The 24,777-nt window shown below is 40.4% G+C and overlaps 1 protein-coding gene across 1 annotated transcript in view; it reads right to left on the reverse strand.

Moving 5' to 3' along the window:
* Positions 1–24,514, reverse strand: part of LOC134312438 (SUN domain-containing ossification factor-like) — a 35,416-nt gene extending 10,902 nt beyond the window's left edge. Inside the window, exons 1-17 of the mRNA XM_062994387.1 lie at positions 24,378–24,514; positions 21,756–21,879; positions 20,792–20,893; positions 16,527–16,726; positions 14,058–14,159; positions 12,569–12,680; positions 10,659–10,770; positions 10,373–10,494; positions 9,917–9,984; positions 8,695–8,802; positions 8,204–8,309; positions 6,210–6,265; positions 4,747–4,829; positions 4,431–4,496; positions 4,169–4,246; positions 3,150–3,234; positions 838–2,169 (exon numbers count right to left, since the gene is read on the reverse strand). Coding sequence (XP_062850457.1) covers positions 838–2,169; positions 3,150–3,234; positions 4,169–4,246; positions 4,431–4,496; positions 4,747–4,829; positions 6,210–6,265; positions 8,204–8,309; positions 8,695–8,802; positions 9,917–9,984; positions 10,373–10,494; positions 10,659–10,770; positions 12,569–12,680; positions 14,058–14,159; positions 16,527–16,726; positions 20,792–20,893; positions 21,756–21,879; positions 24,378–24,442 — 2,921 coding nt within the window. The 5' untranslated portion in view covers positions 24,443–24,514. The remainder of the gene's footprint in view (positions 1–837; positions 2,170–3,149; positions 3,235–4,168; positions 4,247–4,430; positions 4,497–4,746; positions 4,830–6,209; positions 6,266–8,203; positions 8,310–8,694; positions 8,803–9,916; positions 9,985–10,372; positions 10,495–10,658; positions 10,771–12,568; positions 12,681–14,057; positions 14,160–16,526; positions 16,727–20,791; positions 20,894–21,755; positions 21,880–24,377) is intronic.
* Positions 24,515–24,777: the final 263 nt, after the last annotated feature.

Consider the following 24,777-nt stretch of genomic DNA (forward strand, 5'->3'; position numbering starts at 1 on the left):
GTCAGGTAGGGTATCAGAATGCAGAGCGATTCTCAGTATGGGTTAGAACTCAAATCCAGCGGTGGCCATGGCTTCACAAGTGTCACAATAAAATGCATAAAGGAACTGAATATATCCAAAATTATACAACAGGTAGTTCCGACCTTACAATCTGATTGGTTGAGAAGCGTTCTAACTGTGCTGATATTCGTGATAACAGCACGGTCTTTTCACACCACAACTGCACAAGCTTCATGCACATAAACGCGCACGCAGGCGACACAGCCTTTTTAGATCCGTTATCTGATATACAATCTAGCGCACTGTGTAGGGAACATAAATCAGTTGTCTAATTCACTATCTAGTGCACTATGTAGGGAACATAAATCCGTGATCTGATACATAATCTAGTGCACCATGTAGGGAACATTAATGTGTTTGTAACGTGAACGGTTAGCTTAATAGCCCAGTTAGCAGTCCTGTTATCACCCAGATCCTTTGGTGTGTACGAGAGGTTTTTTATTTCTTTTTTTCCCTTCAGAGGTTCTTACCTTTTTCTTCTTGTTGTTCTTACCTCCCTGAAATGAGTTTTTGCAACTTGGAATGTCTGCTTTGTAGTGTTTTATACTTGTTTATACTACTTTGTACTTTATATTCGTTGTGGAACTACTTTTTGGCGAAAGGTATTGTCAATATTAAAGCATATTTATTATGAAATTCAGGGCTTTTTTGATTTATTTTCTTTCTTTATTTTGTAAAAACTGTTGTATAAAAGCAATAGAACACTCGAGGTTGTGTGTTATAACACACTCCCTCTCGTGTTCTATTGCTTAATTGTAATTCAATGACAGTATTTACCTCTGACTTAGCTGTTCCAGGTATCGTCCACTGAGTGACATGTTCACCTCCAGGGCTTTGATCCGGTTATTGAGCCTCATGAAGACAGACTCCTTCTGATTGGATCCATGAATTGGAGCTTCGCTGCTGATTTGCATTTCAGCGTAGAAGTCTGAAGTGGATGTCTGAACTGGTTGTCCATTACCTAGAGCTGACTGAATGTTACTGTTGTCCCCAGGAGAAGCTTCCTCTAGCAGATTCTCAGCTTTGGGTTCTACTACAACTGTGGCTGCCTCTAATGGTTCTGTTACTGGAGTAGCTGTCAATGCCACAGAAGGTGCTACCGTTTCACTTTCATCTGGCTGGACTAAGGGCTGGTCAGTTACAGGTGACAGAGGGGTCGAGGTTGCCTGTTCCACAGTGCTGGCTGTCATACTGGGAGTCAAAGAGTTCCTTTCTGAGCTGGATTTCTCTACTGGAGGAAAAGTATTTTGGTCATGATCCCTCTCGACACTTTTAGTGGTTGACTCTTGATTAGATGGTGATTCCAAGCTGCATGTTGGTAGTGGAGTCCTTTTAGCTCCGGGCTGTTTTTCTTTGCTCTTCTCATGAAGCTTCAGGACAGGCAGATCAACCACTGAAGGGTCCAAGAAATCCAAAGCATGGGTAGCTTGAGAGGCAAAACTGTCAGTGGAAGTGACTGTCGCCAGGGCTGAAGTGAGACTAGGAGTGAGTTCCAGATAACCAGCATCGAACTTCTCGGACAATGATGGCACCACCACAACGGAAGCTTCTATAGAAGATGGTGTGTCCGTAGTCCAGGTGTGGAGTGCATGCACAGGAAATGATGAGCTCATGAGAGGAAGTAAAGTGTTGGTTTGCTGAAAATGAGTGCTGGGTTGAGATTGTGATTTTTGGGACGTCTTTCTCGTTTTCTCCTGGTGAACCTGAGGAGGAAAGCATCTATGCAGGAGATACTCTTGTAGAGAACTGAGACAAGAGCAGGAATCAGTGGAGTCCTTACGGCACTTTACATTCTCGAGCACTCGGTCGAACTGCTGATCCTGTTGAGCGTTAACTCCTTGTTCCTCATCCTGTGGTCTGGAGCTGAAGAGCTGTTCGGATTGGTCCGTCTCACCTGACCCCTCCTCCTCCGGCAGCAAAGTGACAATCTGCTCCTCTTTAATGGGCGATGGGCTGAGGGACTCTAGGACTGTTGGTGTTGCTGATAAAGCTTCTAAAATTGGGGTTTTGGATAAAGTAATGGTCTGGTCCATGTCCTGGTCTTGTGGGATAGAAGTCATCTCTGTGACCGTTTTCACATCATGCTGCTCCACCTCCAAACTCTCCAAGCTATATTATGGAAGATGAAAAAACAAAAACAAAGTCATAGTTCATCCAATAGACTGATGATTCACAACTGTAAACTAAATCTGGTTAAAACTAGACAGCAAGAACCTTTTTTTATAAAGCTAGATAGATTTTATAAAGCCTAATATTGTCCATTCATTATTTATTAGCTGCACTATTCGGTTAATGCATTTATTGGAATGTAAAAAGAAATCCAGAGAGATTTATTGATTCTGCATTTGAAAACCAAGAAGGAATAAAGAACAGAGCAATCAGAATGTTTCTTTCCTTAAACTGCAAAACTAAACTTCATAAGAATTACAGACTTTTAAAAACTCTCAGCTCTGGTATTGGCCAGTTGGGCACATGCACAGACATGATTGACAAAACTACCTAATTATTGGCATATTAATATAACAATTATATACTATAAAACAACTATACACTTAATAAATCATTTTAAAACATAAGACACACTTTTTGCTCATAAGATGTGGACATACTACAGTCTAACTAAGATAAAGCAGTTTTAAGAGATCTTTGGGTCAATGCACAAACTACTAAAATATCTACAATTAATGACCCCTGGTTATAAACTATTGTTTTATTGTTCTGGGGGGAGCAGTTGTAGCTCAGTGGTTGGGGTACTGGACTAGTAAGGTTCTCGGTTCAAGCCCCACCACTGCCAGATTGCCATTGTTGGGTCTTCGAGCAAGACCCTTAACCCTCAATTGCTTAGATTGTAGACTGTCACAACTGTAAGTTGTTTCGGATAAAAGCATCTGCTAAATGGTAAACATGTAAATGTACTGTCAGCTAAAAATAAAGCCACAAAAGCAGGAACATCTTACAGTTTCTGCAAAAAAAAATTTTTTGGATGAAAAAAAAAAAAAAAAAAAAAACACATTTCTTGAATAGTCACAGAATTATGGTAAACCAGTGTTTTGTAACATATAGTTTCTCTCTAGTTTTCAAGTACTTACATTATATTGGATGATGTAGAGGAGACGCTCTGAACTGGAGTTCCAGTCGTCTCTGTCAAATTTAAATCCAGGAAGGAAGAATTGCCTGGTAAACACACACACACAAAAATAAGGGCAATAAACATCTAATTATGCATTGAATGGATGGATGGATGACTGGATGAATTAATGGATGGATGGATGGATGGATGGATGACTGGATGAATTAATGCATGGATGGATGGATGGATGGATGAATGAATGAATAAATGGCTGGATGTTGATGGATGGATGAATGGATGGATGGATGGATGTTAATGGATGGATGGATGGATGGATGGATGAATGAATGGATAGAGGGATGGATGGATGTTAATGGATGGATGGATGGATGGATGGATGGATGAATGGATAGAGGGATGGATGAATGTTAATGGATGGATGGATGGATGGATGGATGGATGGATGAATGGATAGAGGGATGGATGAATGTTAATGGATGGATGGATGGATGGATGGATGAATGGATAGAGGGATGGATAGATGTTAATGGATGGATGGATGGATGTTAATGGATGGATGTTAATGGATGAATGGATGGATGGATGTTGAATGGATGGATGGATGGATGTTGAATGGATGGATGGATGGATGTTGAATGGATGGATGGATGTGTTAACAGATGAGATAGATGAGATGGGTGAGATTAATTGATAAGAAAGATATAGATAAATACACAGATAGATAGATAGATAGATAGATAGATAGATAGAGAGAGAGAGAGAGAGAGAGAGAGAGAGAGAGAGAGAGAGAGAGAGAGATAGATAGATAGACAGACAAGTCAGATTAGATTGATAAGAGACAAAGACAGACAAATTAACCAACAGAAAGAAAGTCAGACAGACAGACAAACGAGATAGACAGATACAAAGACAGGCAGATGAGATAGGGCGATGGGTGGATGGGTGGATAGGTGAATGGGTGGATAGGTGAATGGATGGATAGACAACAGACAGACAAATAACATCAAAATTCTTTACCTCCAGTCTGATCCACACCTTCTGGATTTCCACCCAACACATTAGCGGCTATATTGTTCACCATATTTATTATAACATCTATAAAGATATACACAAAACATTCAGTTCTTGCTGGCAGTAACAGTAACAGTGCATTATATTGTAGTTTGCAAATTTTGTAAAGCATCAGAGCCTTATATAGCCTTTAATGACTGTACTGAACCATAACACTGCCATTATAGATTTAAAAGAGTGGCATAAAAAGAAATGCTATAAAACTCACCCTTGGCAGAACCAATCAGATTCTTTGAAGATTTGTCATCTGTTGGCACATATCCAGGGGGGCAGTCTACAGAAGAACATAAAATGCAGGATGAAAGAACTGTTCTATACATAATAAAAAACCCAAAAAGAACAAATATGCTGACAGAAGAGATGTTTATAACAAAGTATGTAGTCTACTGAAGCCTCAATCAGTGTAGTACATGTAGACTCAGATTGTTTATAGAATATAATGATATGATTTATCTGGGTTTAGTGCTTATTGACCTCTAATACATCATTCCATAACAGTTAAGAGGTTAACACTTTGTCCTTACCATCATCCTCATCCTGAGAAGTGAGTCTCTCTGAGGGCTCAGAATTCAGTTCATACTCCTCCATCATACTTGTGCCAAAAACCCTTTACACACAAAGCAGAAGCAGATGCTGTCTTAAAAACACAGGTTTAAATGCTATGCAGGCTTTAATTCATTGGCTGAATTATATTCATTGGTGATCATAAATATGCTGTGAGGCTGGGATTACACTGACTGCCCAGTCACTCATTTTAAAACTGACATGACAACAACTGTTGTAAAAATTAGGTATCAAACAATTTATGCTTATAAACACTTATGCTTTATAACACTTTAACCCTATACTATGTGCTTTAAACACATGAATACTTTGGTTTCCTTTTATTTATTGCAAAAATTGCTATTCGGCCACAAATCAATACCAGTCTAAGAATTCCATACATTAACCAATCAAAATGATCCAGTTTGAGAGGTTAAATGTGTATGTATATACACCAATCAGCCATAACATTAAAACCACCTCCTTGTTTCTACACTGACTGTCCATTTGATCAGCTTCACTTACCATATAGAAGCACTTTGTAGTTCTACAATTACTGACTGTAGTCCATCTGTTTCTCTGCATGCTTTGTTAGCCCCCTTTCATGCTGTTCTTCAATGGTCAGGACTCTTCCAGGACCACCACAGAGTAGGTATTACTTGGGTGGTGGGTCATTCTCAGCACTGCAGTGACACTGACATGGTGGTGGTGTGTTAGTGTGTGTTGTGCTGGTATAAAAAGATAAGACACAGCAGCGCTGATGGAGTTTTTAAACACCTCACTGTCACTGCTGGACAGAGAATAGTCCACCAACCAAAAATATATCAGCCAAAAGCACCCCATGGGCAGCATCCTGTGACCACTGATGAAGGTCTAGAAGATGACCAACTCGAACAGCAGCAGTAGATGAGCGATCGTCTCTGACTTTACATCTACAAGGTGGACCAACTAGGTAGGAGTGTCTAATAGAGTGGACAGTGAGTGGACACAGTATTTAAAAACTCCAGCAGCGCTGCTGTGTCTGATCCACTCATACCAGCACAACACACACTAACACACCACCACCATGTCAGTGTCACTGCAGTGCTGAGAATCATCCACCACCCAAATAATACCTGCTCTGTGGTGGTCCTTTCAACAGCTTGGAAGGGGGCCAACAAAGTATGTAGAGACATAGATGAACTACAGTCAGTAATTGAAGAACTACAAAGTGCTCCTATATGGTAAGTGGAGCTGATAAAATGGACAGTGAGTGTAGAAACAAGGAGGTGGTTTTAATGTTATGGCTGATCGGTGTATATTAACAACTAAGACCTAAAGTTTGAATATCAGAGCTACTGTTTCAGGTGGAACGGGAACCTGACCAAAAATATATTAAACTAAGTGACTAATTAACGGTTAAAGAATGATTAGAAGAATCACTAGAATGTTTCTTTAGACTTACCTTATGAGGCTGAGGGGACAGAAGTGCTCAGACCCAAAGTGAGACAGCAACTCCACCTACAGTAAAAGCCAAAGTGAGACAGTAACTCCACTGACATGAAATGGTAGCATATGTGTATGAAAAACACACATCCAGTATTAACAGGAAGGGAATGGCTTTGTCATTTATACATGTACATGTGTACAGTACAACGAAATTCATTTCTACATATCCCTGCTATTGTTTGGAAGCTGTGATCAGAGTGCCTGATGGCGCTCCTGGAGCAGAGAGTGAAAATGTCCTTGCTCAAGGGCCCAACAATAGCTGTATGGCAGACCCAGGATTTGAACCCACAACCTTCAATTGGATCAAATGAAAAACAAAACAAAAAGCCAAGCAACCATGTTTTAAATTTATAACCAAAGAGAAAACAGTATTATGAGGTAAAATATTTAAGGCACTGTGTTACTGGGTAAAAACAGTGTGCTTGTGAAGCATTCAGGTTTGTTAGTGCAGTTAAATAAAAAAACACAAACTTACCAATGCCTAAAACATGACGAAATCTATTTACACAAAATACTGAAGGATTTACCACAAAGGTTCTGAAACAAAGTGGGAGGCCAGCAGGGTATATTGTTTTTCTTCAAATTACAATTTTTTGTTTACTTCCAATAAAATGTTTCATTTTTATACTGTTTCAGTGCAAGGAAACAAAATGTAAACTATTTTTTAAATATAATACTGTTATAGAGAGTGCTCAATGGCACAGTGATCTTTTACACTTGCCCACCACAGCTGACATCCGGGTTCGAAGCCCTGCAATGATTCGTTTCCTTGACCAGGCTGGTTTCCCACCAGTGCTACCCAGTGGAACCGAACCTGCAGCAACCCTTATCAGAATCAATCAAAATAATACAGTATAGCATTTTACTGTCATGTTTTACCACCGCAGTTTCCAGGTCAAGGACATGTCAGGTCCAGTTTACCTGGAATCACTTGGCGCAATCCAGAAACACACCTCAGACAGGACGCCAGTCTATCGTGGAGCTTTGGCCATCTGATACGGACCAATGAAAATGCCACTGTAGCTCAGATTGCTGTTAATACTGGTGATGAGATAAATGTGTCACAACACACAGTGCCTCGAACCCTTCTGTGTATGGGGCTGTGTAGCTGACATTTTCATTTACATTTTCAGCATTTAGCTCATGAAGTCTAAGCAATTGAGGTTTAAGGGCCTTGCTCAAGGGCCCAACAGTGACAACCTGGCAGTGGTGGGGCTTGAACCAGCAAGCTTCTGATTACAAGTCCAGTACCTTAACCACTAGGCTACACCTGTAGTCGCTGGCCACTTCTACTGCTGCCGCCCTCCAGTGCTGGCTGAGGGCCATAACTAACTTCAACACATGTGCAGTAGCTGACCGCTTATTTTCATCTGCACCAGGTGGGATCAAATGGAGATCTGTATCATGGACAGCGAGTCACCCATTATCCCCCGTCTCTGTGCAGACCTCATTGATTAGCCAACAGAGGCCATAATTACAGCAATTATGAGGAATCCCTCCAGCCCTCTTTATTTTTTAAGCCTATTATGTCTGTGCAGACGCTCGGCTAATTGATAGCTAAGCCGATACTTGAACTAGCAAGTTCAAAATGTGAGCACATATAGTTTAAGAAGTGTTAAGTGCTGCACACAGTGTTTAGCATTAGGAAAGCAGTTAACCACAGTGTGAGGCGCATTACAGTAGTGTGACAAACCACAGGGCAGAACCTTGTTACCCCCACTCAACCAAGAACATCTAAGAGAAAGAGAGGTCTAACCTTAACATACTTGGTGAACATCTGAAGCAGAAGAAAAAGAAAAACACACACAGAGTTGGGAAAGGAAAAAAGTGATGCATGGGTAAAAGGTTGCACACCAGGACATTTACAAATGCATACATTGAGGATCAGATGTTCACAGTAAAAGGCTATTAGCTGACAGAAAACAGAATTACAGGCTACTGCTTACATACCTTGACGTATTTGGCATATAAATGCTCATCCAGTGGAAAACTTTGAACTGTGCGCTCATCGCGGGCATGAAAGGTCCCAAGCTTGGCCCATTTGTTGGTTGGATATCTGTGGACAAACCAGACAGTTTACAAGACTAATTACAGACTAATTACAGACTAATTACAAGACCTGTTTAAGACCTGTTAGCTATAAATGCAGCTGAAACAATTGAACCCAATAATTAAAAGGTCTGTCCACATACAGTCAGCTAGTGCATTTCTGCAGAATCCCTGGACTATAATTATCTGATAATAAAAAAGCTATGCAATAATAAACACATGAAGATATTTTTCACATCATACCCAGCATGGATGCACCTAAACCCCTAGAAGATCTGAGGCGTCAAGTGCCAAACTGAAACTATCAAAAATAATCTAAAACATGTTCTACAAGGTGATTAGATCAGTCCATTCAGTGAAAAAAAAAAATCAAAGACTTGAAATGTTCTGACCTGTCACTGATTGAAACTAGAAAGTCTTTGGGGGTTGAAGAGAAGAGTTCAAAATTGGCAATGTCCAGCTGCTTCAGCTGAATGGGCTGACACAACTCAATGATAAACCTAAAGGTGCACAGAGAGGAAGAGATTGGGTGAACTTGAACAAACTGTGAATGCTATTGATGAAAGAAGAAAAGAATTAATGAGGAAAGGGAAGAGAGGACAGGGAAGATATCAGAGTGAGGGGTAAATGTCTGATTGAAGCATATTATGTGGGATTTTAAAAAAGGCTGGAACAGCCTAGTTATTGTCAGTTTACTCTACATGCTGGTCCTAAACCCAGATAAAAATAGGGGGATTAAGTCAGGAAGGGCATAAAAACTGTGGCAAATAAGCAAATAAGACCAGAATGATCTGCTAACCTACAATAAAGTCATTTACATGTATTTTCAAATGCTGAGGCTTAATTTCAAGGTGGACATGGCGGGAAAAAGTGCATGTAACAGATGAAATAAGCATTAGCACTGAGGTGGACACTCCCGCTGAAGTGGACGCTGGCACTGAGGTGGATGTGGCCATTTACATGGACCTACCCACCGAGATAAACATTCTCTTGTCTGGATTTGCATGTGTGTAGTGTTAGGATTTCAGTGCTGATGACGATGCTAATTTGAAAAGCAACCTTACCCACCCTCAGTGTGCATAAGCCAGCTGTGTGTGGCTTATGTAAGTATTAATAGTATTTAAATTTGTGTCGATGGACAGAAGAAAAAGAAGAAGTGATATGAAATAATAACGATTAAGTGTGCGTGTCTGTGCATCCACAGACTAAGAAAAATAAATGTGAACTAAAACTCTGTGGTGAGCAGATATCTGAGTCTGCATCTATGAATACATTTCACACTTCGCAAAAGGTCACACAAGGCACAAGGCTTGATGCTCAGAAAAACATAAGCTGCGTCCGGAATCGCATACTTCCATACTCAATAGTACGCGAAATGTAAGTATGCGATTCCGGACGCAGCTATAGACATTAAAATAAATGCTAAAGTGAATGCTTTAGTGTGAATACATTAAATGCTAAACATTATTTTTTTCATTCCACAGTGTTTTTATGGCAAAGAATAATTAAACAAAAATACATGTGGTCCAAAGCCTAGTTAACACTTTGACAGTACAGAGACGAAGAATATCAATCACAAGAAGCTCATTATAATACATCTAGCGTCAGACTCACCATATTTTGTTGCTGCAGGGGTTCAGCATGTACACATCTACATTCTCCATAAGGATTGCTGAAGTGCTCTTAATGAAAAGAAAAACACACGTAAAGGAAACTTTTAGGTCCAACGCACCTCTTCTATACTGCAGTAAAGCCCAGAATGTTTATTCTAGTCCAAATATGATCAATATATGAACAAGAAGGCTTTATCTGTTTTATATATATATATATATATAGTGTACAATACAATGGAATTAGTTTTCCACACATCACAGCTTGTTTGGAAGCTGGGGTCAGAGCACAGGGTCAGCCATTGTATGGCACCCCTGGAACAGACAGGGTTAAGAGCCTTGCTCAAGGGCCCAACAGTGGCTGCATAGATTTGATTCAAAAATGGAAAGTTGAATGTGTGTGTGATTGTGGCTGAAACATCTGAGATTTTGGTCATATTTTGTATAATGACTTGAATACCTTTGCCTCTGGATTAGAAGACAGAATCTTAGCTCCACATTCCACAGAAGCGTAGTTTGTAGTTTTCTGCACTTTCTTGACAGCACTTGAACCCCCATTGGAGGACGTGTGTGTGCTTTGACCTGGAAAAGTTGAGGGAGAAGCTTTAGAGTAAAACAAGCCCTAAGAAGATACTGTGTTTAGCAGATCACAACAGATCATGAAGGGTATTTTTAAGTAAACAAATAAAACATTTTACATTCAAATTATTAACAGGAGTTCTGACAACAGCTGTAAAGTATCTTACTTTTTTCATTTTCCACCTCCATCATTATCTTCTTCCACTCATCAAAAGTAGGAATGTCTTCGGCATCCTTGCTGGGAGGAGTGGGATCTGGTTCTGTGGTACCATGAACCCTCTGTTGAAAAGGCAATGTTATTCAAATTACATGATTTAAATTGTAAATAAGTTTCATTTTCTTAGGTGGCACAGTGGCACCTGAGAAACATTGTATGTTCTTATTGCATCTTATAGTGTGAATTTCTTTTGGGTACTTAGGTTTCTCTCCACCTTCCAAATACATGCAGCAGGTGTATTGACTGCTTTATATTGTAAAAGTGCAGCAATAGCTTAACAATTTAGGTACTGGACTAGTATTTGGAAGCCCTACCAGTGCCAGGTTGCCACTGACGGACCCATGAGCGAGGCCTTTAACCCAGAATTGACTGGATTATGTTCAGTCACAGTTGTAATTCGCTTGGAATACATTTGTCTGCTAAAATGCTATAAATGTAAGTGTGTATTTCTCTCATTCCTTGGTGTGAACAAGTTAATGAGCAATTGTGCAGTGTCTTGAGATTAAGTGGCATCCAGTCCAGGGTGCAATCCTGGCATGCTGCAAGTTTTTCCAAATATAGCAGAACAAAGCAAATAAACAAAAAATAAATAAATCATAATAGTCAGATTGTGAAGCACCATGTTGTCATATTAATGATATTCACAGCAGAATTTTATGCTAGTTTTATTTGTTTTGTGTTATATACATGTTTTCAGTTTCATATTATTAAATAAATTGATGATTATTTTTGTATTATCTATGTGAGAGTTTCGTTTAATGTTTGGACATATGGAAGCCGCTCAGGTGGCGCAGCGGTAAAACACGCTAGCACACCAGAGCTGGGTTTTCGAATACATCGTATCAAAAGTCAGCTCTGCCACCTGGCTGGGCAGGGCGGCTGCATGAACAACGATTGGCTGTTGTTCATAGGGTTAGGGACAAGCCGGATCATGGGTCCTCATAACTGGTGCAATTACGACCCCTGCTGGCTAATTGATGGCGCCTGCACAGGGCTGAGGAATAATGCTAATCAGGGTGTGGCTCTCCGTGCACAGTGCTGATTGGTATATATGAACTCGACTCATGCAGGTGAAAAATGCAGTCTGTACTGAGCACGTGTCGGAGGGGGCGTGTGTCAGTTGAGAAGCGCCCTCAGTCAGCGGTGGAGGGTTGAATCAGTGACTAGATTAGATTACAGAAAATTGGGGGGAAAAGATTGGAATTTTTTTTTTTTTTTTTTATGTTTGGACATATGTAGTCTTTGTCTTTTAATGTTGTGATGTGCTTTAAAACTCAAAAAGCTCTTTGCTACTTAAATATTGTAAAAAGTGCACTTACATTTTGGAAAATCACCAAATTCATTCATTAATTTTCATCGTTTACCAACACTTCATCCTGGTCAAAGTTGGGGTATATCCTGTGTCCCCATACTTCTTTGGGTAAAATGCAGTAACACACATTTGACAGGTTGCCAATCCATCACAGGGCCTTGGCAATGCCCCATCCCATGCCCCTCACCACATACCTCACCAAATCAATACAGCATGTAGACTCCTGACAATAAGCTAGCCCAGCTAGGGGTTCGAACCTTGGTTTTACCACTGCACCACCCGAGCTCACCAAAATACATATTATTTCTGTTAATAGCCCCAACTCTATATATAGACCCTGTACCTGTACTTCCTGCTTATTTTAGGGGGGAATCAACAGAGCATGAAATTAAGAAAACATTTTGGCCAGAATGGGTAAAATGAAGAATGAATGTTTATGTGGGGGTTGTTTTTTTATTGTCTAGTAATGATCAACAAATTGAAATGCTTTAACCAAACAACATGTCTGTTCTCATGGACACTGTTTCCATAAGCACTGCAGCACTCACCTGTTCTTTCAGCATGCTGGAGGCGTTGGTTCCCTTACTGCCTCTGTTTATACCAGCCTTGGTACTTTTTCCTGTCCCGTGGGTGCTGCCATTTTCCAAAGCAATGGGAAGACTAGTGTAAATATAAAAAAAGTACATATGTTAAACCTAAATATGTTCAAAAACATCCCTACATCATCACTGACCCCCTTCCATGCTTAACCAGAGGGATAATATTTTTTCATAAACCTTTCATAAGCCCTGCCATTATAGCACCAGACAAACTGCTGATCCATATGGCCAATCACATCCAGTTTTGATTTGTCACTTCATAGAACACTGTCCCAGATGATCAACTCATCATCTTGTGGAGACATTTGTTCCAGCCTTTATTAGGTCGTCCTGTAAGTCTTCCGCAGTAACACTAGGTTTTCATTATTGTCCTGATGATGTTGCTAATGCCTCTGGAAAAAATTTAAGGCTTTCCTTCCATAATCGGGCAGGTTTGCTGCTGTGCCAAAAGTTTGGAACTTCTGGACGAAACTCCCAATAGTGTCACTTGAAATGTTCAAGGTTTCTGAAAATTGCCCTTTTGATACACTGATATCACTTAATAGGTTTAACCATGGTTGCAACACACCTTGGACACTTAAATCACTGGGTGGTGTTTATATAACACAACACAGCTGAAGTAAATGAAGGGTGGTTATTGAGTCCCACTGGTTTAATCATGTTGAAAACCAACTTTAGGTCATACAGACTAGCAGTAGGTTTTAAGATCAGTGATATTATGTAGGAGTTGACATTATTTATTTTCTTTCTTCATTTGCTGTATTCTTTAAGGAGTTATATACACTGATCAGTCATAACATTAAAACCACCTCCTTGTTTCTACATTTTATCCTTGTTTGTCCATTTTATCAGCTCCACTTACCATATAGAAGCACTCTGTAGTTCTACAATTGCTGACTGTAGTCCATCTGTTTCTCTGCATGCTTTTTTAGCCCCTGTTTACCCTGTTCTTCAATGGTCAGGACTCCCACAGAGCAGGTATTATTTAGGTGGTGGATGATTCTCAGCACTACAGCGCTGCTGTGTCTGATCCACTCATACCAGTACAACACACACTAACACACCACCACCATGTAAGTGTCACTGCAGTGCTGAGAATGATCCAACACTTAAATAATATCTACTCTGTAATGATCCTGGGAGAGTCCTGACCATTGAAGAACAGCATGAAAGGGGGCTAACAAAGCATGCAGAGAAACAGATGGACTACAGTCAGTAATTGTAGATATGGTCATTGAAGCCAATAAAATAGACAATAAGTGTAGAAACAAGGAGGTGGTTTCAATGTTATGGCTGATTGGTGTATAATATTTTCGATTGCAACTGTACATGTGTGCAAAATGCTTAACTTAAGAGAAAACAAAACATTAGAAGAACATTTGAACTCAACAATGACTTGTGCTTGATTTCTACCAACACTTATGTAAGGGGGTCACACCTGGTGAGGTCTGTGTCATATGATGGGTTTTCTCCTGCATCACACGCAGCTGTGGGAGAAACACCACTGATGGAAGTAGAGGTACAGGAGTCATCACCAACGCTGAAAAGAGAAGAAAAGCACTTTTAAAAGATGGGTAAGGATTTTTACAACTATGATAAACTATGATAACGTGCCATGTGATCTACAAGTGGAGTTTTTAAAATTAGATTATTCAATAAGCTTAAATGATAAAGATGCCTGGTCAGATGGTATCCAATTAGCTTGAAAGTAGTACAAAAACAGATTTATAAAATATTATGATTTTACTAGAGTTGGACATTATGATTTTTTAAAAAAAATCTGAAAACGCTAATTTCAGTGAAATGTTAATCTATCTGTAAATCACACACACAGTCAAAACTGTGTGGACTCTGACACCCACACCCACACAATGGACTCTGATACACACACGATGGGACTCTCACACACACACACACACACACACAATGGACTCTGATACACACACACACTCACACACACAATGGACTCTGATACACACACACACCCCACACACACCCCACACACACCCCACACACACCACACACACACCACACACACACACACACACACACACACACACACACACACACACACACACACCCACCCCCCCACACACACACACACACCCCAAGTCTCCCGTAAGTTCCGGGAGTCTCCCGCATATACATAGCGGCTCCCTGATGTCCACAAGTCAGATAAAATCTCCTGGAATCTAGAACGAGCGGCCAAGAGCGACACAAACGCACACGCAGGCGACAAAGACTTTATTCCCCGATTGTGTATTAAATCTGATATACAATCTAGCGCACTGTGTAGGGAACATAAATCCGTTATCTGATATACAATTTAGTGCACTATGTAGGGAACATAATTAATTATGTAATACACTATCTAGTGCACTACGTAGGGAACATAAATTCATATCTGAAATACTATCTATTGCACTATGTAGGAAACATAAATCCGTTACCTGATATACAATTTAGTGCACTATGTAGGGAACCTAAATCCGTTAACTAATACGCTACCTAAAGCATTATGTAAGAAACATAAGTCTATTATCTAGTACACTATCTAGTGCACTAAGTAAGGAACATAAAGCTATTATCTTTTACACTATCTAGTGCACTATGTAGTACACATTAATGTGTTTGTGACGTTAACAGTTAGCTTAGTAGCTCAGTTAACAGCTCCTAAAAGTTAAAAGTACTGTCGCCCTCTGCTGGCTCATTAAAGTTTTTTAGTCCTGAAATCTGTAAATTGCTTATAAAGTGTCTATTGTAAAAAGTGCTATACAGATACATATTGATTCATTGACTAATCAACTATTAATGAGAACATACATGTAAAAATTTGGGGGATCATCTTTAAATTTGATAGGAATGTAAAATAAGCTCTAATGGCACTGACCAAACTACACACAAAACCAAACCAGTGGTAAAATATGTGGGGGGGTATGTGTGTGTAAAAGACAATCACTAAAATGTGCTTTCAAGCTTAGCTGTGACATAAAAATTGCTGATGCTATTTTATTTGTGCTATAAAATGAGCTCCATCAGACAATAAAAAAGCACAGACTACAATAGACAGGGTGTATACGGTCAAACCTGTAGCCTCCACTTGCATTTACAGGCTTTGTTACCAGGTCATAAAAAGACTTTCTCGTGTATTCCGGATATTAGGTCCTGTTAAATTCAAGACTACTCAGTACAATGTTTATTGCAGCATTAAGCTCATATTATATTTTCCAGTCCTACATGTTGTGAAACTAATGCCAAGTTCACACTACACCACTTTCCAAGTCGTCAGGTCGCTGTACAGTTCACTCTACACAACTGGATCTCTTGTAATCGGGAGTCTTTTAAGTCGGTGTGGCTTTCACACTACACGACTAATCGGCGATAGGGGGTTCACACTACACCATTTATCACCAGGAGGAATCTCAGATGGTCTCCCAAACTACATTTTGTCACGAAAACACACACGAGAAGTGACGACCAGGATTTGGCTACATGGCCAGCAGGGATTGTTTGTTCTATAGTGAGTTGGAGGTTAATAAAAATTTTTTGCAATGCAACGTTGGTGTTATGTTTTATAGAGAACGATAAGGTCAGAAATACTGTAAAACTTGATTGTGTGCCCCGGTCCCACCTGTTTACAACTCCCCTGTGTTTCCCCTCAACCCGTATCTTGCGTTCTCATTGGCTGTTCGACACTCATTGCCAGTCTGCCGACTCATATCTAGATATCTAGCAAGCTAGACATTTATTTTCAGTCGCCGAGCACTCCGCCTGGACTGAGTTGTTGAGCAGTTCACACATAGCGAGTTTCGATCGCCGGCAAATCTAGCAAAACCAGACGGCAAGCGAAAATCAGGGCAGTCGTGTGAACTAGGCATAACCTGGTTAGTTCTGACCAGCTTCTTACCTGTATGTAGATGAACTGGGTAGATCAGTGGAAGTTAAAGAAATGTCCTCAGAGTCAAGAACAGGCTGACTAGCAGTCACAGTCTCTGGGGGTAAAAGGGAAGCGCTCTGAAAGTCAGCGTCCTGCTCTGAGGCACTGGAAGACTCCGATCTCGAATCATGCTCGGGTACCGTAGGTTCTCCCTCTGGAGTCCCATCCACCTGAATATAGTAAAAATAAATAAATAAATAATTTCACTTAAGACATTACAGAATTGCAACTGTTTCTGAAATTTGTCCACAAACTAAAAGGACTCAACAAGACATCTAAAGGAGTGCTGTGGTATCTCTACCAAGACTTTACCAGCATATCTTTCTACTTCTGTATGTTCTGCATGAGAAGAACACATGCACTTACTTATACACAAGTCCCCAAAATGTATAAAACAGGTCCACAAAGCTAATTATGTAATGTAATGCTGTAATAAAGTGAAATCTCAGCAATGGACTGTTTTCTTTGTTACGGTCTGGGAAACACTTTTGTGCCTTTTTTACTCCAATCTAGATATATATATATGTATATATTTTATGTATGTACAGTGTATCACAAAAGTGTATACACCCCTCACATTTCTGCAGATATTTAAGTATATCTTTTCATGGGACAACACTGACAAAATGACACTTTGACACAATGAAAAGTAGTCTGTGTGCAGCTTATATAACAGTGTAAATTTATTCTTCCCTCAAAATAACTCAATATACAGCCATTAATGTCTAAACCACCGGCAACAAAAGTGAGTACACCCCTAAATGTCCAAATTAAGCACTGCTTGTCATTTTCCCTCCAAAATGTCATGTGACTCGTTAGTGTTACTAGGTCTCAGGTGTGCATAGGGAGCAGGTGTGTTCAATTTAGTAGTACAGCTCTCACACTCTCTCATACTGGTCACTGAAAGTTCCAACATGGCACCTCATGGCAAAGAACTCTCTGAGGATCTTAAAAGACGAATTGTTGCGCTACATGAAGATGGCCAAGGCTACAAGAAGATTGCCAACACCCTGAAACTGAGCTGCAGCACAGTGGCCAAGATCATCCAGCGTTTTAAAAGAGCAGGGTCCACTCAGAACAGACCTCGTGTTGGTCGTCCAAAGAAGCTGAGTGCACGTGCTCAGCGTCACATCCAACTGCTGTCTTTGAAAGATAGGCGCAGGAGTGCTGTCAGCATTGCTGCAGAGATTGAAAAGGTGGGGGGTCAGCCTGTCAGTGCTCAGACCATACGCCGCACACTACATCAAATTGGTCTGCATGGCTGTCACCCCAGAAGGAAGCCTCTTCTGAAGTCTCTACACAAGAAAGCCCGCAAACAGTTTGTGAAGACATGTCAACAAAGGACATGGATTACTGGAACCATGTCCTATTGTCTGATGAGACCAAGATTAATTTGTTTGGTTCAGATGGTCTCAAGCATGTGTGGCGGCAATCAGGTGAGGAGTACAAAGATAAGTGTGTCATGCCTACAGTCAAGCATGGCGGTGGGAATGCCATGGTCTGGGGCTGCATGAGTGCAGCAGGTGTTGGGGAGTTACATTTCATTGAGGGACACATGAACTCCAATATGTACTGTGAAATACTGAAGCAGAGCATGATTCCCTCCCTCCGGAAACTGGGTCGCAGGGCAGTGTTCCAGCATGATAATGACCCCAAACACACCTCTAAGACGACCACTGCTTTATTGAAGAGGCTGAGGGTAAAGGTTATGGACTGGCCAAGCATGTCTCCAGACCTAAACCCAATAGAACATCTTTGGGGCATTCTCAAGCGGAAGGTGGAGGAGCGCAAAGTCTCGAATATCCGCCAGCTCCGTGATGTCATCATGGAGGAGTGGAAAAGCATTCCAGTGGCAACCTGTGAAGCTCTGGTAAACTCCATGCCCAGGAGAGTTAAGGCAGTTCTGGGAAATAATGGTGGCCACACAAAATATTGACACTTCAGGAACTTTCACTAAGGGGTGTACTCACTTTTGTTGCCGGTGGTTTAGACATTAATGGCTGTATATTGAGTTATTTTGAGGGAAGAATAAATTTACACTGTTATATAAGCTGCACACAGACTACTTTTCATTGTGTCAAAGTGTCATTTTGTCAGTGTTGTCCCATGAAAAGATATACTTAAATATCTGCAGAAATGTGAGGGGTGAACTCACTTTTGTGATACACTGTATATGTATATACAGTGTATCACAAAAGTGAGTACACCCCTCACATTTCTGCAAATATTTCATTATATCTTTTCATGGGACAACACTATAGACATGAAACTTGGATATAACTTAGAGTAGTCAGTGTACAGCTTGTATAAGAGTGTAGATTTACTGTCTTCTGAAAATAACTCAACACACAGCCATTAATGTCTAAATAGCTGGAAACATAAGTGAGTACACCCCACAGTGAACATGTCCAAATTGTGCCCAAATGTGTCGTTGTCCCTCCCTGGTGTCATGTGTCAAGGTCCCAGGTGTAAATGGGGAGCAGGGCTGTTAAATTTGGTGTTTTGGGTACAATTCTCTCATACTGGCCACTGGATATTCAACATGGCACCTCATGGCAAAGAACTCTCTGAGGATGTGAGAAATAGAATTGTTGCTCTCCACAAAGATGGCCTGGGCTATAAGAAGATTGCTAACACCCTGAAACTGAGCTACAGCATGGTGGCCAAGGTCATACAGCGGTTTTCCAGGACAGGTTCCACTCGGAACAGGCTTCGCCAGGGTCGACCAAAGAAGTTGAGTCCACGTGTTCGGCGTCATATCCAGAGGTTGGCTTTAAAAAATAGACACGAGTGCTGCCAGCATTGCTGCAGAGGTTGAAGACGTGGGAGGTCAGCCTGTCAGTGCTCAGACCATACGCCGCACACTGCATCAACTCGGTCTGCATGGTCGTCATCCCAGAAGGAAGCTGACGCACAAGAAAGCCCGCAAACAGTTTGCTGAAAACAAGCAGTCCAAGAACATGGATTACTGGAATGCCCTGTGGTCTGACGAGACCAAGATAAACTTGTTTGGCTCAGATGGTGTCCAGCATGTGTGGCGGCGCCCTGGTGAGAAGTACCAAGACAACTGTATCTTGCCTACAGTCAAGCATGGTGGTGGTAGCATCATGGTCTTGGGCTGCATGAGTGTTGCTGGCACTGGGGAGCTGCAGTTCATTGAGGGAAACATGAATTCCAACATGTACTGTGACATTCTGAAACAGAGCATGATCCCCTCCCTTCGAAAACTGGGCCTCATGGCAGTTTTCCAACAGGATAACGACCCCAAACACAACCTCCAAGATGACAACTGCCTTGCTGAGGAAGCTGAAGGTAAAGGTGATGGACTAAACCCAATTGAGCACCTGTGGCGCATCCTCAAGTGGAAGGTGGAGGAGTTCAAGGTGTCTAACATCCACCAGCTCCGTGATGTCATCATGGAGGAGTGGAAGAGGATTCCAGTAGCAACCTGTGCAGCTCTGGTGAATTCCATGCCCAGGAGGGTTAAGGCAGTGCTGGATAATAATGGTGGTCACACAAAATATTGACACTTTGGGCACAATTTGGACATGTTCACTGTGGGGTGTACTCACTTATGTTGCCAGCTATTTAGACATTAATGGCTGTGTGTTGAGTTATTTTCAGAAGACAGTAAATCTACACTGCTATACAAGTTGTACACTGACTACTCTAAGTTATATCCAAGTTTCATGTCTATAGTGTTGTCCCATGAAAAGATATAATAAAATAATTGCAGAAATGTGAGATGTGCACTCACTTTTGTGATACACTGTATATATATATATATATATATATACACATATATATACACACACACATATATATATATATATATATATATATATATAGAGAGAGAGAGAGAGAGAGAGAGAGAGAGAGAGAGAGAGAGAGAGAGAGAGAGAGAGAGAGAGAGAGAGAGAGAGTGAGACAGAGATTTGTATTTGTGTACAATAGTCACAACTCTTACTGCATTATGTTGCACAATATAGATTCAGTATTATGTTCAGTTCTTGCACAACTGTTGTCACTTTCGCACACTTGGTTCACTTTAAATTACTTCTATTTTTAAATTATATTTAAGCTTTTTTAAGCTATTTCATTGTATAAATATATATTTTTGTCTACTTTGTTTATTTAGTAACTACTGTGGACAAGCAGTCACAAAAGCATTTCACTGCCAGTTGTACTGTATATGACTGTATGTGACAAATAAACCTTGATTTGATTTGATCTACCTTCTCATTGTCCTGCTGCTGTCCAGCTTCCTGTGTGTGTAGCTCTTCTACTGGTTCCGTGTCATCCTGTGTTTGATCTATAATTGGATTCTGGTGCAGGTCCTGTTCAACATTAAAACCAGAGCATTAACACAAAAAAGCTTCAGCTAGCAAATATTCCATGGTGGATTTTAAAGTAGGTTTTGGATGAGGTTTCTGAAGCCTGTCTTTTTAACTAACTGCATTACATTTGCATTTGAAATGTGCAGATTTTTTTTCGTTCAGCTGCTTTCGTATTTTATTTTATGGGTCGCCACAGTGGATCATTCTGTTCTGCAAACAATGGGACTGGAACCAAGAGCACTCTGAGAAGTGGACATCCCAATGGCTAAGCTGTTTGGCCACACCCCTTTACCCCCTTCCCAGACACTGGCAATCATGTCGGTGTGGACACCCAATCTGCCAATTTCAATGCTCAGATTAAAACCCTGGATCTCAGTGGTCGTGGGCTAGAATATTTTACTGCTGCACCATCCAAGGATCCATTTAAAATCTACTTGGATATAACGGAATCCAGTACAGTCACTCTTTGCTGCTGGTTTTGGTAAATGTGTACAAATTCTACAGACATGTTTGTGTAGAGGTCCCACTGGTGGTGTGGCGGTCTGTTATGATAGTGTACCACCACTGAGACTTGGTTTCAAATCTCAGAAATGCTGCTGGCCAGCCCAGAGTCTACACATACCTGACTGGCTATGTCTAAGTGGGTGAGGGAAGAGGGGGTGTTCGAGTTAACCGAAGCCCTATAATGGAATGGCAACCTATTCAGAGTATTCCTTCTTTGATCTCAGTGTTTTCTGGTGGACCCGGACCAGCCGCAATCCTAACCAAGATAAAACAGTTGATGAAAATGAAACTGGATAAAATGAACATTTCTGTAAATATACCAGAAGGTGACTATAAAAAGAACTACCAGAAACTGTACCTTGTCATGGCTTTCATTCTCCTTGTTCCCATCCTGCTGCATAGGGATGTCCGGTGTGGTCTGGGGCTGATTTTGTAAATCAAGTTCATTCTGCTCTGAGCAATAGCCATGTAAAATAGGGTACCTGTAAAAAGTCCAGAATATTTTATCACTGTTTTGATCTTGTAAAGAATGAATTTCATCCACAAACTTTTGGTAATGTAATATTTGGCACTTGTACAGCAGTAAATCAAACAGCTTAGTCCTTGGAAAGTGCACTTGTAGGTGCGCTCTTAGTGTCAGTACCAAGCCTGAATTAAAATATGGAGGGTTGCGCCAGAAAGATCACCTGACATAAAACCTGTGCCAAATCAGGTTTGTGGACCAGAATGATCAGATTTGGTTACTTCTAAATATGGGAGCAGCTGAAATGGCTTGAGCGCTTTGTTAAACACAAGGACTTAATAAGATTGAGGACTATAGCTAACGGCGATGTAGATTATTCAGTCCAGTAAAACAAACCAGGCACCATCATTCACTGAGGCATTTCTCCCAAAGCAAAAGCGGAAATATCTTGTGTTGCAGCTGTCGTAGCTAAATCACTAATGTATTACAGGCATGCACTGTTCAGCCTAAATCCTAAAGCATTCTGTCCCTCATAGCTGCACATAGTGATCTATTCTCTTCAGAGAAGGCTTTTTATGATTCCACCTGCTGTTAATAATCACCTGCTCTTCCATTAAACACTGTTTTAATTCTTTAGAGCAGAATGGGGTAAAGTCCAGATGTACAATCACCCAAACACGTATAAAATACGAGTCAACCCTTATCATGTAACATCAATGTAAACAAATTCAGATCCTGTGAAACAAGTCTTTGACCTAGAAGACTAATTATTGTCTGTAAACAAACCAATGCATTCATTTTTACACCTGGTCAGGATCATGTTTGTTTGTGTTTTTTGTAGTTTTGTAGTAAACTAAATCACTGAGTAGAGTCAGAAACGAATCTTTTCAAACGAATTATTCATTGGAATCGAATCAGGGAGCTGTGCACTTATCTATGGTAAAGATTCATTTGTTTTGCTCACACAAATGAATCAGTTCATTTGTTGACGAGATTCATTTGTGGTTCAAGCCTTGAAAAACAGCTGTATGAACCAATCAGAGCTTCCGAATTCAGATTTTGGGTGGAATTCCAATCTCTCTCTTGATTGGTTTCAGCTTTTTACTCTATAGGAGGATAAACACAGTTGAAAATGTATTAATATATTCTGAAAATATTCTGGAAACATATAAGGTGGCTTTCAAGAAGAAAAACAAGGTAATTATATCCCTAATGAAACAACACGCAGGTAAGCAGTTATGATTTTATGCTGCTGTGTGGTTGATCTGGGTCGCGGTGCGGTTGCAAGGATAGTAAAGCATTATTAAATGTTGAACTTTTTCGGGATTTTTTTGATGCTCATTTATTAGAAGTAAAACGGGCAGCATAAATGTCAAATTCTGCTTGTTTGTTTGATATAAATATTGTCAATATGAATACAAATACAGCCTGTAATAATACACTAATTCTTTTGATCAGAACTACAATGTTTTGTGTTTTGAAGATAACTTATAAACAATATAAGCTAAAATACGAGCAGTGGTCTGCCACTGTACTTTACGTTTACATTATATCGTATCGTATTGCATATCGCCACTTCTCAAAGACATATCAAGTTTTTTAGTCATATCGCACAGCCCTATATACAGGGCATATAGGGACAAAATAAGCATGAGTGAACAAGGGCATGGCTGAAACTACACTGGGTAAAATGCTACATGTAATAAGACCTTTTGTCTAGCAATAAATTATTAAGCTTAGATAAGATCCAGTATTGCTTTCTGTAGCATTTTATGTGTGTGTTACAATGACTTTATAAGATAAGATTCCTTCATTGATCCCCATGGGGGAAATTCGAGATGAACTCGAATTACTGTTATGCTGTATCAGTAACACTATACGTGCTAGCCATAAGCAGACATGATTCCCAAGTTATGAGTGTAACATCTAAACTCATATTAGTTATTAAATATACTCTATGTATACAGGCGGCATGGTGGCTAAGTGGGTGGCACTGTCGCCTCACAGTAGGTGCCCAGATCCCCAGGTGGGGCGGTCCGGGTCCTTTCTGTGTGGAGTTTGCATGTTCTCCCCGTGTCTGTGGGTTTCCTCCCACAGTCCAAAGACGTGCAAGTGAGGTAAATTGAAGACACTAAATTGTCCATGACTGTGTTCGATATTAAACTTGTGAACTGATGAATCTTGTGTAATGAGTAACTACCGTTCCTGTCATGAATGTAACCAAAGTGTAAAACATGACGTTAAAATCCTAATAAACAAACAAGGACGATCAGACAGAATGTTTAAAGTCTATAACAATAAATCTGAGTGATGTTATTTAAAGCACATGTATAAAAAACTATTAATAAAGTAAATAAGGTGAACTAGGTAGCACCTGCTGCACCTCCTGTAACCATCATTAGCTCAGACACTGTGTAAGTGCTAGCACAACGTTCATGTAGTGACTTACACCTACCACAATTAAAATAAATAAATAAATAAATTAGGCTATAAAGAGCAATGAAATACTTTACTTACCAATGACACAGCAATACAGCGCTCACACAAAACAATGTGATGTCACATCTGAGTCTCTTCATCATACTCCAAAAGTAAAGAGACACATTGTTACTGGCGTCCTCTATATTCTAACACACAACCAAAGTGCTGCTGTTTATCAGTTCTGTACCGGTTTATTTAGTGAACAGGACAAACCGCGGTTATTTAAACGTCTAGTCATCTGAGTCACACAGCAAGTTTCTCTGTGGAACTAGCACTATGAACTTTAGCATTAGCGTTAGCATTAGCGTTAGCATTAGCATTAGCAGGTTACGTGGACAAGCGAACGCGCAGTTTCGGACAGCTGACGTTGTGTACAAATCCGTCAGCCAATCAGATCAGCGCATACACGTGACGTAGATGATAGTAGAAGCTCCCG

Source organism: Trichomycterus rosablanca, chromosome 4 (assembly GCF_030014385.1).
Source record: "Trichomycterus rosablanca isolate fTriRos1 chromosome 4, fTriRos1.hap1, whole genome shotgun sequence".
Classification (NCBI taxonomy): domain Eukaryota; kingdom Metazoa; phylum Chordata; class Actinopteri; order Siluriformes; family Trichomycteridae; genus Trichomycterus; species Trichomycterus rosablanca.